General features: G+C 35.4%; 2 protein-coding genes across 2 annotated transcripts; both read left to right on the top strand.

Annotated features, from left to right (window-relative positions):
* Positions 1-10,388: 10,388 nt before the first annotated feature.
* Positions 10,389-14,379, top strand: LOC110927994 (NEP1-interacting protein-like 1). Its single transcript, XM_035988484.1, has 3 exons — positions 10,389-10,504; positions 11,457-11,692; positions 14,011-14,379. Exons 1-3 carry the CDS (start codon positions 10,420-10,422, stop codon positions 14,278-14,280), a joined length of 591 nt encoding a protein of 196 aa, XP_035844377.1. The 5' UTR covers positions 10,389-10,419; the 3' UTR covers positions 14,281-14,379.
* Positions 14,380-15,709: 1,330 nt separating this feature from the next.
* Positions 15,710-18,750, top strand: LOC118490508 (pollen-specific leucine-rich repeat extensin-like protein 3). Its single transcript, XM_035988180.1, has 2 exons — positions 15,710-15,746; positions 18,260-18,750. The coding sequence occupies exons 1-2, from the start codon at positions 15,710-15,712 to the stop codon at positions 18,748-18,750; spliced, it is 528 nt and encodes a 175-aa protein (XP_035844073.1).
* Positions 18,751-18,820: the final 70 nt, after the last annotated feature.

Genomic DNA, 18,820 nt, shown 5'->3' with positions numbered 1-18,820 from the left:
GAGCAATTCAGATTATCACGATACTTGTACTGATATTTATTTATTGTTGTAGACAGAGTTGTATAAAAAAATTTATTTTTGAAATTCGAAAACCATAAATGAATACAAGTATTGATATGCGTACGTGTTGTTCAGTACGGTAGCAGTACGGTGTCATATTATCGAAATAGTAACACTAAAAAATATTAGAGTTACCCAAACCAATGTTGTTTATTTAGTTCACTACGGTAGTAGCATGATATCCGTTATTAAACAAAAAGTCGTTGAAATGAGTACATACAAGTACTGATATTGTTCGGTTTGGTCTGGTATAATATGATAGCGATAGAGCGTCAGTTTATCGAAAGCAAAAAAATAAAAATAAATACAATTACCGACATATATGTTCTTCAGCTGGTTTCACTTTTCAGTACGGTTTGATATGATAGTAGCACCCGCCGCAAAACGCGGGATAATCACTAGTTTATAATGAAATCTAAAGTGTTCAAGCTCAAAAAGATGCTCATGTAAAAGGATAACATCTTTAAAGACGAAGAGCACTTGAAGTAAATGATGCTATGAAGATCGAGTTTCATTTCACTTCAAAGGAATAGCATGTACCATGTATCATTTTACCTTAAAAGAAAAAAAGTTTCATTTCCACCATTTTTACCATATAATTACACTAAAATAACTATATTTTTTCTCTCATTTCAATTAAATAATACTTTTTATATCTTTATCATTAGTTTTTCTCTCTTATCCACTCACAACCAATTTCAAAATATATTAAAAAATTATAGATGGTGGTGAACAGTGTCTCCTTAAATATACAGATGCAGTAACATTTTCTCTGTTCTCCACTTACAACATAATTTGATGGAAAGATGGCATATGCTCTTAGAATCCAAGTTTGTAATTAGAGTTAATTACGTTATTCGTCCCTGTGGTTTGTTAAAAATAATAATTCAGTCCATTAGTTTAAAAATTGCTAAAACAATCCCTGTGCTTTCACTTTTGTAACAACTACAGTCCACCTCCGTTAACCCCGACCATTTATTCTGTTAGTTCATGGGATTGGGTGGGTATACATTCAGAGAAGAAGAAGAAAGGATTTGGTTGGCAGTAGGTGAGTCTTGTTTATTTTTTTTAATTGTAAATGGGCAATTTGATCATTTCACATGAACTAACAAAATAAATAGATATGGTTAACGGAGGTGGACTGTAATTGTTACAAAAGTGAAAGCATAAATACTGTTTTGGCAATTTTTAAACTAATAGACTGTAATGTGGTTATTTTCAACAAACCACAAGGACGAAAACATAATTAACTCTTGTAATTAATAAGTTCTAATTATGTCACTATCTATACTAAAAAAATATAATTACACCAATCATAACCAAACGAAAAAACCCACAACTAATATTATTATTCAAACAAGTTTAACTGTTTTAAGACACAAATAATAGTACGTGGAATCGGGGATTATTGGGTTATAACCTAATGTAGAATTAAAAGCATTAATGATAAGACTATAGGAGGCCCATGACAAGCCCATAGAATTTTTTATCATTTGGACCCTACCTTGGTACCTTCTTCTCCAAATCAGCAATTCCACATTTTCACTAGCCCCTGGTTTGCACATTGTTTCTATAATTTATTGATACATCAATTATGTTCTTTAATATGGCATTAAATGTGAGTGTGCTATTATTCATGTGTGGTTGATCTTTTATTATAGAATTTATATGGGTGATCGGGATTTTGTTTGTCGTTGAAAATACTTTTCTTAACTAAAATTATTTTTGTATATAATCTTAATTAATATTATCATTGATAAGTTTAACATAAAAAACCTTAAAAATTTACCAGTGTGATTCTTTGTATAATTATAGTATATGGTATAAGAGGTTATTAATATAGAACCAACATATCATACAGATTCTTTTTAGTGTAACGTGTAAGATGATTTGTTATTCATTTTTCTTTCCCTATTACTACATTACCACTACGTGAAAAATGGCCTATGGCCACACTTTTTCCAAAACCGACCTGCCACACATTTGAAAAGACGTGTGGCTAAAAGTCATTAATCATATTGTAAAACACCTTTAGCCACACATTTTTATATTAATGTGACTATTGTATAACAGTTCAAAACCTTTAGCCACACTTTTTGAAAAAAATGTGACATTTATTATGCAGCATAGCCACAGCTCAAAAAAATGTGGCCAAATGTGACATACTGCCACAGTATTTATGTAATTTTTTAATTCATGTAACGGAAACTTATCTTTTCAAAACCTTTAGTCACATTTTCAATAAAAACGTGACAATCACTAGTCACAATAAAAAAGTGTGACCAAATATTACTAACAGTGATAGTAAGTTTTTATTAACGTGTCTAAAATACAATAGATATATAGTCACTTACGAATTTATGTGACCAAATAATAGTTTTTGTTAGCCACTTATAAAATTTTATACGTGGCTAAAAGTTACAAATGGTTTGCACCACTAATTTTGGCTTTTTCCCTCCTAATATGAAATTACTTCAAATTATTTTAGTTTTTCCCCACCCAGTTTTCCCTCTTCCTAGAAATCCAAATTTCCCCTTATTCTCAAAACCTAATTTGAAGATCCCACTCCAAGTCAACCAACATCAAGAATAGAAAATTCGGAGCCATAGCTCTCATTCTTCACTCCCTCTGCACTAGTTCACACCAAATCGGAACCCTAGCTCTCCTTCATCACTACCAGACTATTCGGACCAATCATTTCACACTACCAACATCGTTCGTTTTTCCAACGACGGAGGCGGTTACATACGGTGGCCCCCGCAGTATATGTATGGTTGTAAAATAAGGTCTCATGGCCGAATACTCCCTGAGTAGTTGTTACAAGGTAGGTTGCCGAGATGTCTTTCTTCAACTCCGCCTAATTACTCGGAATCGATCAAACGCGGTCAACCTCAACCAAAATCGGACCTAATAGGTCAATTTGAGCCGAGTTTGACTTAAAAAAAATATAACATAATTTCTACGCCTATCGAATATAATTTTCACATATTTTGTTATAAATATTAGTAAATTTATGTTATTTGACATATATTTAATTTCTGAAAACTAATTTCTTTATAATTTAACATGTCTGAGTACTCTCTAGGTACGCTCCGCCTAGACCGAGTACTCTCAACTCGCTAGTCGACCGATTAGGGAGCGTCTAGCGACTTTTGCAATTATGCATATAGGTGATGTGTCATTCTTGAAGGTATTTAGTTCAAATTGGTTATGATTCTATTAGAATAAAACAAAACTAATTGTATGCTTTTGCTATTTAGTTCAAATTGGTTATGATTCTATTAGAATAAAACAAAACTAATTGTATGCTTTTGCAACTTAATTTGTAACATACATTATATGTAGATTAGAAGGTAAAACTAATACATAACACGTGACTGCGTAACTACCAAATAATTTCAGTTAGCATGTGGCTTTTGATTCAGTTTACCATTATGACTTTGATTGTTAACATCAACCATCAAACATTCGTAATTATTAATTTAAAGTTTAATTATATCGGTGACTATATAGATTTTATTATATATATATATATATATCAAATATATACATACCACACCTGTTAAAAAGTCAATTGACTAGCTTTGTTTTATAAGTAAATAGAGTTATGCGCCGCTCGCGTTGCGGGGCGCTAAACCAAATATTTCATAGTTTAATAATATGTACGCCTTTATGTCGGTTAGATATACATGCTACTTATATCACGATATAAAAAAAGATACATCAAGTTAACCAATTAAAGAAAAACAGTATCATAGTTATGATAAAAAAAAAATAACTAAAACGATGGCAAACGTGTAATTTAGAGTTGTGGGCAAAAGAATAATTTGTCAGGATCAATTAGCGAGAGTGCTAGGCAGCTGTTTCGCACGAATAAAAACAAAATTGACTCAACCAAGTAAAATAAGACACTACCATGGTTTTGTCCAAAAAAAACGATGGCAAGATTGCAATTTTTAGCTGAGGCCAAATCATAATTTTATAATGGAGGTAAAATATTATTTTTAACTCAGGGCAAAACTAATTTTTTTATTTTGAATTGGGGGCAAAATCGTAATTTTTTAACTGCAGGCGAAATCATATATTTTAGCTTGGAGCAAAACCAAAGTTTTATTTTGAACTTGGGGCCAAATCGTAATTTTAAACCGGTAACCAAATCGTAATTTGGCAGGACTCTAGCTGGGGGCAAAACCATAATTTTATTTGAATTTGGGGCAAAAGCGTATTTTTTAACTGAGGACAAAAGCGAAAATTTAAGCAGGGGGTAAAACGAAAATTTTAATTTGAACCGGAGACAAAATCATAATTGTAAACTTAAGATAAAATTGTAATTTAGCAGGACCTATAAATAACTATTATATGAAAAAGAAAACCAAAGTGGCCGACACTTTTGGCCAACTACATAACACAACTATTCCCGCCAACCAAAGTTTTATTTTGAATAGGGGGCGAACTCGTAATTTTAAATTGAGAACCAAATCGTAATTTGGCAGGACTCTAGCTGGGGCAAAAAGCATAATTTTATTTTGAACCGGGACAAAAACGTATTTTTTTTACTGAAGGGAAAAACATAAATTTAGGCAGGGGCAAAAGACAAATTTTATTTTGAGGGGGGGGGGGGCATAATCATAATTTTAAACTTAGGATACAATTATAATTTGACAAAACCTATAAATTACTATCACTATTATATTAAAAAAAAAGGGTGGCCGCCATTTTGGCCAACCACCAAACATCACTATTCTCGGCCATGAAATTTGTATTGTTGTAAATAGGCGTATAATTTACATTACTTCGATAAATAAAGTTTTAATTAAATGTCAATCTTAATGTTTACTAGTTTTTTTATATCGCGCGTTGCGGCGAAACCGAGTAAATGATAATGTAAAACAAACGTGATTTGAAAATAAAGCATGTTGTTTAGAAAGTCAAATCATTAGAACGATTTAGTTTATTATTGTACCGTTTTATGACACAAAGTAAATACTTTATGTTAAGTATAACCTCGTTTTTAACAAAGCTTGTAACGGAATGTCAGGGAAAGAAATCAAGCACAACTACGTACTTAAGTTTTTAGAAAAAGTTATAAACGTAACTTATTAAAAAAGTATCAAATTAATCGATAAATTAATACATATTCAAAACAAGAAAAAAGAAACAATTATTAAAAAAAGGTAAAGGGAATATATGTTTAGAAAAAAGAAAAATATATTATTAAAAGTAAATATAATAATAAACTATTATATTATAATATATTAAATAATAATATAAGAAAATAATAAAAAAACTATATATTATTATAAAAATAAAGTTACTATTCATCATCGTTCAAAATCTATATATATATATATAGTACTAACATAAAGATCAATAAAATTCAATGATTTTATCAGGGGGTATGGTGTGGTCGGCAAAACAAGTTGGTAAAGATGTTTACCGAAGAAGATCATGCAATGCGATGAGGGTATACCGAGGGAGGGAATGGGAGAGAGAAGGGGGTGTGTGGTGGGGTCCATGCCTTCTCAACAAATCATACACTTTTTTTTAAATAGTTTACCTATTCCAAAATGTCTAACCACCGCCAACGTTTTTTAGCAATAGGTAAATAAAATAAGTAAAATGACGTGACACTGGTTGATTGGGTGATTTGAGAGTTTACTTATTGAAAGTGTCTAACCACTCCCTACACCCTAAGTGGTAGCTTTTCCCCGAACAAGACCTCGGGTATGTTTGGCATGGAGCTTTTAGAAGCTTCTAGCTTTAACGTTTTAAGAAAAAGCTTCTACTCAATAAAAAGTCTTGTTTGGTTGAAGGAGCTTTAAGCTTTTAGGTTAGAAGCTTGAAGCTTTTGGTTGAACGCTACCATTAGTAGCGTTTAGAAGGAGCTACAAGCTTTTAGGGAAAATGACTATTTTAACCACTAAAAATAAGGAACTTTTTAATGCACCAACTTTCTAAATTTTTAGTTATGTCCATTTTAGTCATTTTATACATTTTATTAAAAACTCCAGCTACTCTACCAAACACCAAATATATCTAAAAAGCTACAGCTACTAGCTACCAGCTACAGCTACCAGCTTTCAGCCACCAGCTACCAGCTTCCAGCTTACAACTGCCAGCCACCAGCTACATTTACCAAACATACCCCTCCCCTTAGAGGTGTACAAAAAAACTGGTTTTAGAACCGAAACCGGAAAAAAAACCGAAACTGGTTTTTTTAACCGGTTTTTTTATAACCGGTTTTTTTTTACCCGGTTTTTTTTAACCGCCGGTTTTTATGTCGGTCTATTCTTGACTTCAAAAACCGGTTATTAACCGAACCGGTTATTAAAAAACCGGTTAAAACCGGTAAAAAAACCGGTTTTTTGAGAAAAACCGGTTAAAAACCGGTCCCAACCGGTTATACCGGTTATTGTTTTGGACCTCAAAAACCGGTTAGTAATCGGAACCGGTTATAAAAAAAACCGGTTTTTATTTTGGGTGAAAAAACCGGTTTTTTTTTTTAAAACCGGTTTTCTAATAACCGATTACCGATTTGTACACCTCTACCTCCCCTACGTTGGCTATACTACAAAGTATATTTTGTTAATGACACAATACCTTTCTATAGATGCAAATAATAAATGCACGTGATATATTTCTTTGTAAAATATCCACCTCTACCAGGATGGTAATAGTTGGAGACACATCGGTTATCTCAGGTTTACATCTTATTATAATATAATATAATATAATATCTTATTATAAAACTAGGTTAGAACCCCGTGTATTACACGGGTTTAATAAATGTAATTTTATATATTAAATAATAAAAACTTATATCTTTATGAAACTTGTATATTGTACGGGTCAAATAAATGTAATTTTATATATCAAATAATAAAAAAAAAGTTATATCTTTGAAAACCACACATATTAAATAAATGTAATTCTGTATACTAAATACTAAAAATGTCGCATCTTTAAAAAAACTCGTGTATAATCGGGTTAAATAAATCTACCATATAATAAAAAATTACATCCTTAAAAACCCCGTATATTACACGTGTTGAATAGATATAAAAAAAGTTATATCTTTAAAAACCACGTGTATTACACAGATTAAATAAATGTATTTTTGTATATAAATACTATAAACATCGTATCTTTAAAAAACCCGTGTATAGTCGGGTTGAAAAATCTACCAAATAATAAAAAAATTATATCTTAAATAAATGTAATTTTGTATATTAAATACTAAAAACGTCGTATCTTTAAAAAAACCCGTGTATAGTCGGGTTGAAAAATCTACCAAATAATAAAAAAAAATCATATCCTTAAAAACCTCACGTTTTACTCGAGTTGAATAAACATAATTTTGTATACCAAATAATAAAAAAAAGTTATGTTTTTAAATAATTAGGATAACATTTAATATTAATTTATTATTTATATATTTAATATAAGACAAGTAGATAAGAGAGGTATTTGTTTTAAAAATATATTAAATTAACAATTTAGATTTGAGGATAATATTTTATTAAAGTATGATAAGATTTAATATCAATTTATTATTTATTTATTTAGATAAATATAAATTTGAGGATACATTCAATGAATGACACGTGTCCAAAAGTTGGTTTCTTTTATTATAGTAGTTAGATTAGATTATGACTTATAGTCTTTTATCTTAGAGTAAACTGCCATTTTGGTCCCTGTGGTTTGGACACTTTTGCCATTTTAGTCCAAATCTCAAACTTTTTACATCTGGGTCCCTGTGGTTTGCATTTTGTTGTCATTTTAGTCCAAAATCCAAAAAACCCATTTTTTTACTGTTGAAAGCTGCCTATTTTGTCCTGTAGTGCAGGGGCATTTTGGTCATTTTTTAAATTGAAAACTGATTATTTTGTTAGCTCTCTCTCTCTCTCTCTCTCTCTCTTATTAAAACCCAAATTATCAGCTCTCTCTCTCTCTCTTATTAAAACCTAGAGCTCTCTCTCTCTCTCTCTCTCTCTTATTAAAACCTAGAGCTCTCTCTCTCTCTCTCTCTCTCTTCTCTCTCTCTCTATAGCACCACCACCACCGACACCTCCTCCCTCTCTCTCTAGAAAGAAACTCAGCAGCACACTGATTTGGGGAAGGAACTCCGATGACGGATATGAGATTTGGGGAAGAAAGATGTGTTCGGACCTCCACCGTCAAACCCACCGTCACCATCCAAAATCACCTTCACCGTCACCGTCCAAAATCACCTTCACCGTCAAACCCACAGTCGCTGTTGCTGTTCGGACCTCCACCAGAACCATCTTGCACTAAATCAGAGGTGAAAACCACAAAATTCCATCACTAACGCCGCCGTGAGCGGCGGCGCCGTCTCCCGCCGTCACTGTGCACCACCGGCTCCTCTCCGCTTCGAATTCTTTCTCTCTTTGGTCGATCTAAGACACGGGTGGGGGTGTGGGAGGAGTGTTATGGGTTTTATTTGTGTGTATGAAGATGATCTTGTGCTGCAGGTAGAAATCGAGAGAGTGGAGGGTGGATTATGGGGTTAATGTACAGTTGAGTGTGAGATTGGAGTCGGAGATTTTGTATTTTTGTTAGATGATTTGTGTTGCAGACAATTGGGGGGTGTTGCAGACAATTGGTGGTGGTGCTATAGAGAGAGAAGAGAGAGAGAGGGAGGAGGTGGCGGTGGTGGTGCTATAGAGAGAGAGAGAGAAATAGGAGATCTGGGATTAATTTCTCCGTCCAAGATGATGTTTGATCTGGGTTTTATTGCAAAAAAAGATGTTTCTTCTGGGTTTTGATGATGATGATGTTTGATCTAGGTTTTATTGCAAAAAAAATGAAATTTAAAAAATGACCAAAATGCCCCTGCACTAAAGGACAAAATAATCAGTTTTCAATAGTCAAAATAGAGGGTTTTTGGATTTTGGACTAAAATGGCAACAAAATGCAAACCACAGAGATCCAGATGTAAAAAGTTTGAGATTTGGACTAAAATGACAAAAGTACCCAAACCACATGAACCAAAATGACAGTTTACTCTTTATCTTATTATAAAACTATGTCTTATGATCTTCGCATACCTCTTATTCAATACTCATCAGGTTTGTGAGTAGGTGGTCTTTAAAAATGTTAAAAAAAATTGAGCTTTCGGCAAGATTAAAAACCGTGCCCTGCTTGCTAAATTGGTTGGTATATAATACTTAATTTGGATTTGACTGTTTGAAATTTGGATCTTTTAAAATTTTAAAACTGAATGAGTCTTTTTACCATTAGTTATTTAGTTCACATTTAAATTTTGGGCCTTTTAAATTGGTTGTAACTCCAAATATTAAAACAAATTGGTCACTTATAAATATAAATATAGAGGCTTCTCTCTCTCTCTCTATCACTCTCTCTCTCTCTCTCTATATATATATATAAATTTTGTGGGCCATCAAAGATTTTTAGCCTTGGGTCGTCGCACACCCGGCCCATGCTCAGGGCCGGCACTATTTGTGAGCATACCCACAAGTATCAGGTATACCCATTTATGACGTCATATGGTTTAAAATCCACCTTACGATGCATGTTACCTGCATTTCAATCTTAACGTTGTCTAAAAACTGACTTCAAACATCTCTAACCATTTGATCCTAATAAATTTAACTGTAAAACAACTCTAAAATCTTATGTTCATTAAGATTATAGAACATATTAGTATATTAGAGTATGTGTTCGGGAAATCAGGCAGTTATTACTTAGTATTATACATGTCCCAAACTATTAAAATTTCTAAAATGAATCCCATATCTAGATACTCGTCACGAATGTTTCAGGTCTCAGATTCTTTTATCGGGCTCGGTTTTTTATTATCCATGTTCCCTACTTTGATATTTGTGAGGCTCCTCAAAAAGCTCTTGACATGTTTGCAAACTAGCTAAGCTGAGTCCAAGCCAAGGTAAACTCGGCTCTTTAGTGACCATCATCATTGCATCATCAAGTGACATGGTTTACATTCTACAAACCATTTTAATCATAACCTTTGATAACCGAACATTAACAAAACCATAATCGCATGAGTATAAGATGAATAATAGGAATACATTAATATAAAATAGCATGATTTATAATTATAATTAATTAACTTGGTTGGGTATATGGGGTGTATTGTTCTGTAAAGAAAATTCGTTAAATAAAGATAGAATTAAAGTCTGTGGTAATTAAATATATGCATCGTTCGTGCATGTATGGCATGTGGATTGTGGAGACCTACGTAGCTTTCTCACTTGATCATCCATTAATTAATGCACTCTTTTCTATTCTATAAATAATGCCTACATCTGTAGCTCTTCTTCATCCCCAAATCACTCTCTTACACTTCTTTCTACTCAAATGGCTTATGATTCTCAATTTAAATTTTTCTGCAATGCTGTCAAAAAAGTTTTCATGGCTCTTGTCACCTGCACCGTTGCTCTCGGTACACTTCTTCTTCTTGTTTATGTATTCCCTCCCTTTGGATTATTCTTGTTACCGCGTTTGAATCAGTGGTGCACCCAGGAAATATGTTCAAGGGGTGTGATCAGAATTTTGCCCTGTAACATAAACTAATTTTTTTTTCAAGGGGTGCGTCCGCCCACCCAAACTTCTACCTAGGTCCGCCCCTGGTTTGAATTTTGTTATGGTTTTTAAAATTAAGTGGGTACCCGATTCTTACATATTTTTTTTCCATTTGTTGTTCTGTTTTTTAGATTCAAGGTCGGTGCCTGATTTATAAAAAGAAAAGAAAGTTGAAGCAAAAAATATTGCGTTTGAATTTCGTTCGGGTTTGTAAAGTTATGGGTGGATGCTTGATTCTACTTGTATATCATCGTTACATTTGTTGTTCTGGTTTTTAAAATTCAAGGTCGGTGTCTGATTTATAAAAAGAAAATGAATTTGAAAAACAAAAATGAAAGAATTTCTGAATAACAATTGTAACAATTATTAATTAATTTGCAGAATGAGTTGAATATATATATTTTTTTCAACAAGCAAATTTTAATTTATTAAAATACCAAAATAACAAATTACAAACAAATAGCAGGTAACAAATAACAAAGAATTCAAATAGAAAATCGAATTACTCTTCTGACTATATTTGAATTTTATTCCGGCTTTAAAATTAAGGGTGGGTGTCTGATTCTTGTATATAGTTGTTGCAATTGTTGTTTAGGATTTTAAAAGTCAGAAGAGTCAGTGTCTGATTTAAAAAAAAAAAAATCAAACAGAAAAGCAGACTGACTTTGTGCACAAAAACAATAATGCTCTAATACGATATTGGAGAAAAAATATTTTATGCATTCTCTTTATATATTATATATATTCACAAATATATAATTTGTCCGCGTTACGTAATGCTTGTAAATAATTTGTGAAATTCACGAACTCAGGAGGAGCAACTGTGGGAACAATAGCGGGAGCAATCGAAGGACCCACTACAGAAACAGGTCTGGTCCGTGGGTCCGTTGTGGGTGCAGTCACCGGCGCCATAACCGCGTTGCAGCTCATGGATATGATCATTGATGGCGAACCATTCTCCAAAGTCTCATTTCTATCTAGTCTTGTAAACGGACAAGTCTTTGCGGACTGGGTCACTCCCGCTGTCCTCAAAGCCTACCAGTCTCAGGCAAGCATGATTGTTTCCGCTAATCAGAGCTGGCCCAGAGAAGGGTCTGGTGCGGGATCACCAGACCCGCTCTCCACAGGGCCTAAGTTGTTTAAAAAATGTTCTCTCTCTCTATATATGGTAGGGTTCTAGAGTGAACACTAGTGTATTTGTGAAGTGGGTGAATAAATGCTGGTTATTGATTTACATCATCATATCGTAAAGAGTTAATTACTGTTTTCGTCCCTGAGGTTTGTTAAAAATAACGGTTTCAGTCCATTAGTTTAAAAATTGCGATTTCAGTCCATTAGTTTCATTTTAGTAACCATTTCAGTCCACTAACTTAACTCCATCCATTTATTTTGTTAACTTTGAGTTAACTAACTAATTCAGCGACGGTTTGCGTCAGTTTTAGAAACACAGGGACTTAAGTGTAAACTCTAAAACATTAAAACAAAAAAAATAGTAAATTCCAAAAAATCAAAAAAATTCCAAAAAACCAAACAAATTCCAAAAAATTCTAAAAAATAATAAAAATTCTAAAAACTTCTAAAAAATCCAAAAAATCCGTTTCGGCGCGAACTGTTTCGAACCCGAACCGTTTCGAGCTGAACCGTTTCGACGCGAACCGTTTCGACCCGTACCATTTCGACCCGAACCGTTTCGAGCTGAACCGTTTCGACGCGAACCGTTTCGACCCGTACCGTTTCGAGCCGAACCGTTTCGACCCGTACCGTTTCGAAGCCGAACCGTTTCGAGCTGAACCGTTTCGAACCGAACTGTTCGACCCGTACCGTTTCGAAGCCGAACCGTTTCAAGCCGTACCGTTTCGAACCGAACCCTTTCGAGCTGAACCGTTTCAACCCAACCGTGTCGTATCGAACCGAACCGTTTCGAGCTGAACCGTTTCGAACTGAACCGTTTCGAGCTATACCGTTTCGAACCGTACCGTTTCGATGCGAACCGTTTCGAACCGAACCCTTTGGACGCGAACCGTTTCGACGCGAACCATTTCGACGCGAACTGTTTCGAAGCCGAACCGGCACGGTTCGATACGGCACGGTTCGATACGGCACGGTTCGCGTCAAAACGGTACAGCTCGAAACGGTTCGGTTCGAAACGGTTCGGTTCGATACGGCACGGTTCGGTTCGGTTCGAAACAGTTCAGCTCGAAAGGGTTCGGTTCGAAATGGCACGGTTCGGTTCGAAACGGTACGGCTTGAAACGGTACGACTTCGAAACAGTACGGGTCGAAACGGTTCGGTTCGAAACGGTTCAGCTCGAAACAGTTCGGCTTCGAAACGGTACGGGTCGAATCGGTTCGGCTCGAAACGGTACTGGTCGAAACGGTTCGCGTCGAAACGGTTCAGCTCGAAACGGTTCGGGTCGAAACGGTACGGACGGTTCAGCTCGAAACGGTTCGGCTTCGAAACGGTACGGGTCGAAACGGTTCGGCTCGAAACAGTACTGGTCGAAACGGTTCGCGTCGAAACGGTTCAGCTCGAAACGGTTCGGGTCGAAACGGTACGGACGGTTCAGCTCGAAACGGTTCGGGTCGAAACAGTTCGCGCCGAAACGGATTTTTTGGATTTTTTAGAATTTTTATGATTTTTTAGAATTTTTATTATTTTTTAGAATTTTTTGGAATTTGTTTGATTTTTTGGAATTTACTATTTTTTTTGTTTTAATGTTTTAGAGTTTACACTTAAGTCCCTGTGTTTTTAAAACTGACGCAAACCGTCCCTGAATTAGTTAGTTAACTCAAAGTTAACAAAATAAATGGATGGAGTTAAGTTAGTGGACTGAAATGGTTACGAAAATGAAACTAATGGACTGAAATCGCAATTTTTAAACTAATGGACTGAAACCGTTATTTTTGACAAACCTCAGGGACGAAAACAGTAATTAACTCTATCGTAAAATACACTAGTGTATTTTCATCATTAAATCCTGATCAAATTCTGATCATTGATTTACACTTTTGTATTGATAATCAAAGGCTAAGATTAATTCACACAATTCACTATAAGGGGTTGTTCACAAATGAACCTGACCCTATATATATAATGAACAAATTCTGGCCATTGATTTACATCATCAAATCGTAAAATACACTAGAGTATTTTCATCATCAAATCCTAGCCAGAATTTACACTTGTGTATTGATAATCAAGGGCTACGATTAGTTTACATATTTTACTATTATTTAAATATCTTTTAGGGACCCAGTTTTTCCAGAGGCCCCGACCTCTGGATTTTTAGGGATTCTGGAGGACGGCACTGCCGCTAATAAATACAAATTGAAGTTATAAATTTCAATTTCTGATTTTTTTTGGCAGATTAATGGAGTTGAAACTACGTTTGCGGATCTTTTTGACGCGTGTGAGTACAATGGGTCCAAAGGATTGAGTGAAGATTCGATAAACGAGTTACCTAGATTCGTGTTTGAGAGTTGTTGCAAAAGGGTATGTACGATTTGCTTGCAAAACTTCGAGAACAAAGAAGATGGAAGAGAACTAACGAAGTGTAAACATGTGTTTCATTTGACGTGTATAGATGAGTGGCTGATTAGAAATGGTTCTTGCCCTGTTTGTAGAAGAAATGTTTAGGGGTTGGTTTGTTATGTTGTAAAACCCGAAGGGGTTTTTTTGGTCATGGTTGTATAAATGAATTTCTGCCTTTTTTGTTTTAAAGGACAGAAATAAATGAGTATTAACTTATTACAAACAGCTCAATTTAAAGTTAGTTAAATAGGGGAAAGTTCATTTGAGAAGAAAATTTAATTGAGAAGAAAAAGAACAAAGGGTAATTTTGTAAAACATTAAATAGTTTTTCACTTATCTCATTTATTATCATTTTTTACTAATTAATTAGTCATAAAGACTATTATCCTCCACACTAACTTTTTTTTTTTGCCTACACACATCAAAAGTTATCCCACATATTTCGAAATTCATCCTACACGTTGAAATTTATCCTACACAACTCGTAATTTGTCCTACACAACTCGTAATTTATCTTACACTTTAAATTTTTTTTTTTTTTTGAAAACAATATATATTTTGAAGATAAGTTACAAAAAAATTAATGCATTAGCTATTAAAGATGAAGACTATAAATTAATGACCTATGTAGATTTACCAATGTACCCTTTTAGTAACATTAAATACTTATATTAAATGAAGTAAGTAAAGCATTCTTATTGGTTGAAATTTGTTCTTTTTTCTTCTTACAAAAAATTTCTTCTCATTTGAACTCTTCACTAGTTAAATAAACGTACTAAGTAGATCAAATGGTCCAAATAGTTAAAGGTGTATATAAATACTTATTAGTTTATAAATTATTTTAGGGTTATTGGATTTTAATACTTCAAAGTTTTACAAGTTGGCCGATAATAATTCCACCTTCAAAAATTCACTGTAACAATCACAACTTGTAAGATTTTGGCCCCTAATGATCCTTTGCTAACTGGGTTAGTTTTTGATGACGTGGACGCTGATGTGTAAAAAAATAAGCTGGTTCATTATGTGGATGATGATGTGGATATTGATATGAAAAAATATATTTTTTTAATTACATATATACATACACAGACACTCACCATCTTCACCAATCACCACCACCACTCCACTACCTCACTACCACCACAACCACCCAACTCCCACCGCACAACCACCATCTGCAACCCCCTCCGACCACCCAGCTCCCACCGCACAACCACCATCTTCAATCCCCTCCGACCACCACCTACCATCCATTCCCACAATCCTTCAATCTCCAATGAAATCAGAACCTCTGCAACAACAACAGTGGAATTAACCCTATTTCTGCTCCACTACATCGACATCCGCTCCACCATATCGACCTCTGCTCCAACAACAACAATGGAATTAACCCTATTCCCACGGTTCTGGATCCTTCATCGGTGACGGTTAGGTAAAGTTTGAGAAACGCTGATACGGGGGGGGGGGGGGGGTTGTCGGTCAGGTGACGAAGGTGGGGATGAATCTGAGATGGCGATGGTAGGTGGTGGCGGAAATGGCAGTGGTGGTGGGTGGAGATGACGGCGGTGTTGGTTGAGATGGCAATGATGGTGGAGGAGGTGGTGATGGTGGTGGGTGGAGGTGGTCGGAGGTGATGGTGGTGGGTGATGGTGGTAGACGATGGTGGTGGCTGGAGGAGGAGGAAGTAGAGGTGGTGATGATGCCACATAAGCAGCCAAGTCAACAAATAACAAAGTTGTGTCCACGTCATCAGCCACATCAGCAAAAAACTAACTGGGTTATAACCCAGTTAGCAAAGGATCATTGGGGGCCAAAATCTTACGAGTTAGGATTGTTACAGGGAATTTTTGAAGTTGAGATTATTAGTGGCCAACGGGTGAAACTTCAGATTATTAAAATCTAATAACCCATTATTTTATCTAGTAATGCTTTATAATTATATCAATAGTATTTAATTAATTGTCAAATAATTAGATCAAAATCAAAGTTACCAAATATCATATGAACAATTTATAAAATGATTTTCAATGACCGGTTTAAACAATGTTATATTTTACTCCAGATCATGAATAGATCCAAAATTCACCAATTTGGTTATTAGGATGTGAGTTGGCTACAAAATCCATTTTTTCTACAAAGTGTATAAAGTCATAAAACACTATAATGTCAACCATAAAACACACTCAAGATCCACAAATAACATTGTGAAGATTACTAAAACACCATATTTGTGGGTTTTGTGTTGTGTTTTGGATGATAAGATTTTGATTATCGAATGACTAGCATTAGTGTGTTTTACGTTGATTATCATGTTGTGTTTTACATTCATAGTTCTACGATAGTGTGTCTGAAGATTTTAAAGACCGTTAGAGTTTGGATATTGTGTTTTAGTGATCTTCACTATGTTATTTGTGGGTTTGAGTCTGTTTTATGGCTGAAATTGTGATGTTTTATGACTTTGTACACTTTGTAGGAAAAATGGACTTTGTAACTGAACCCCACCCTTGGTTATTATTCTTTTTTTTTGAACGGCAAATTTGGATCACTGACGGACTACTGGAGTATCATCGTGCCACCAGCAGAACCACCCGATCATATCCATCTCCACTAGGCAATAATGCCTATACACTAATTCAGGAGGAAACCCAATAAATCTGGGAAAACCCCCCTTTGTGAGAATCGAACTCATGACCTAATAGTCATAAGCCTTATCCCACCCCCAAGATACCACTAGGCTATAATGCCATGGGTCCTTGGTTATTATTCTGTCGGGGCAATTTAGTTCGGTGGGTTTTTGATAGGATTACGATTCCCAACACAATCCAAAGTTTGTTTTTATTAAATGGATCGTCTTTGAGTTGATATGTTAGACCCTTTTAATTAAATATGTCACCCCAACAACCTATTCAATTAAAATGAACAATTAGCGAACATGTTTATGACCTCTTAACCAATTTTTTACAACCCACCCATTTGACAAATTCAAATAAATTGATTAAACGGGTCATGTTTGGTGTACACAATTTTAAATGTGTGAAGAGTAAAGTTGATGTCTATGATACAAATGCAAATATAGGTCACGTTCAAATTGAATAATTCTATTAAGGAATGATTGCTAATATCCCGCTTCACATTTATATTTTATATTTTGAATCCCAATGTGTTTATTTAGTCAATAATCTTGTTATAGTTTCCATGTAAAGTTGTAATATCTCTTGTTTTCCTCTATATTTTTGTACATGTTTTTTTATTTGAACGATGAATTTCTTTTTGAGTTATCCAATGTCACAACGTTTAAACGGCGGCCTTAGTCAAGATCTGTCCAGACTACGTTGTTTTAACCGGACTTTCTCTGGGTTGGTCAGACTTGGTTACGACGTTCCCCGGGAAACCGTACTGCCTCCACACGAGATGCCTCGCTGAAGTAACAGTCGGATGAAAACCGGGGTGCGGCTCAGAATCGAACCCCCCTCGGTGGGTTTGTCACCATCATTGCCCATTATCCACCCCAATATGACACAAATGTGAATTGAACTTAAGTCTTCATTGGAAAACCCAAATCTCCTACCACTAGGCCATAATCAAGTAATCAAAAAGTCATTGAATTGCAATCATCTTTCTATCTTCATACTTTTATAAATTCAACCTGCCAACATAACTAACACTCCAAGTATTTAGAGTTGTCGTGCGTCAGGAAGGGGAATCTAGCATATGATAAGATTCCATTTGCAATTACAATGAGGTAGCGTTTGGTACGAAGGAATAGAAGGCGGAATGGAATGGATCATTCTATTGGAATGAAAAGAAACATGTTTGGTTGTCAAGTGGTAATAGAATGGAGCATTCCACAAGGAATGTAAACCTTCCAAATATAATAATTTTCATTCCTTGGTAAGGTGGTGTTTTTTTTTCATTCCTTCAAGGAATGGTAAGATATATTATTATTATTATTATTATTATTATTATTATTATTATTATTATTATCAATATTTTTATTATTAATTTTTTACCATTATTATTATTATTATTATTATTCTTATTGGTTTTAATAACTCACTCACGGGCGACACCACAACTGCCATAGCTGCCGCCGTGACTACCGTTGCCGTCGTCACCCACTTCTGCCGCCACCACCACCACCACCACCCACCTCCACCCCAGCTGTCTCCCGCCACCACCCCAGTCGTCACCCACCTCCGCCGCTACCAACCGTCACCCACCATCCACACCTCCGCCCCTGCCGTCACTCGCCACCACCCACTACCCACCACCCCCGACACCACCGCGCCACAGCTGCCACCCACCCCCACCCCCGCCTCCGCCGTCAGCCGCCACCCACCTCCACCACCGACCACCACCGTCGTCGTCACCCACCACCGTCCCCGTCACCCACCACCATTGTCGTCGCCACCACCTACCTCTGCCCCCGCCACCACCCACCGCCGCCACCCACTGCCACCACCACCGACCATCGCTACCATTGCCACCTATCACCACCCACCACCACCGACTACCGTCACTCATCACCGATTTTATTCCTTCGTCTATTCTTTCCTACCAAACAACACAAAGTAATGATTCATTTCATTCTCACATTGTAACCAAACAAGACATGGAATGGTAATGATCCATTCCATTACATCGT

This window comes from Helianthus annuus, chromosome 3 (genome assembly GCF_002127325.2).
Source record: "Helianthus annuus cultivar XRQ/B chromosome 3, HanXRQr2.0-SUNRISE, whole genome shotgun sequence".
In the NCBI taxonomy this organism is placed as follows: Eukaryota; Viridiplantae; Streptophyta; class Magnoliopsida; order Asterales; family Asteraceae; genus Helianthus; species Helianthus annuus.
This window is presented reverse-complemented; position numbering and strand designations above follow the sequence as displayed.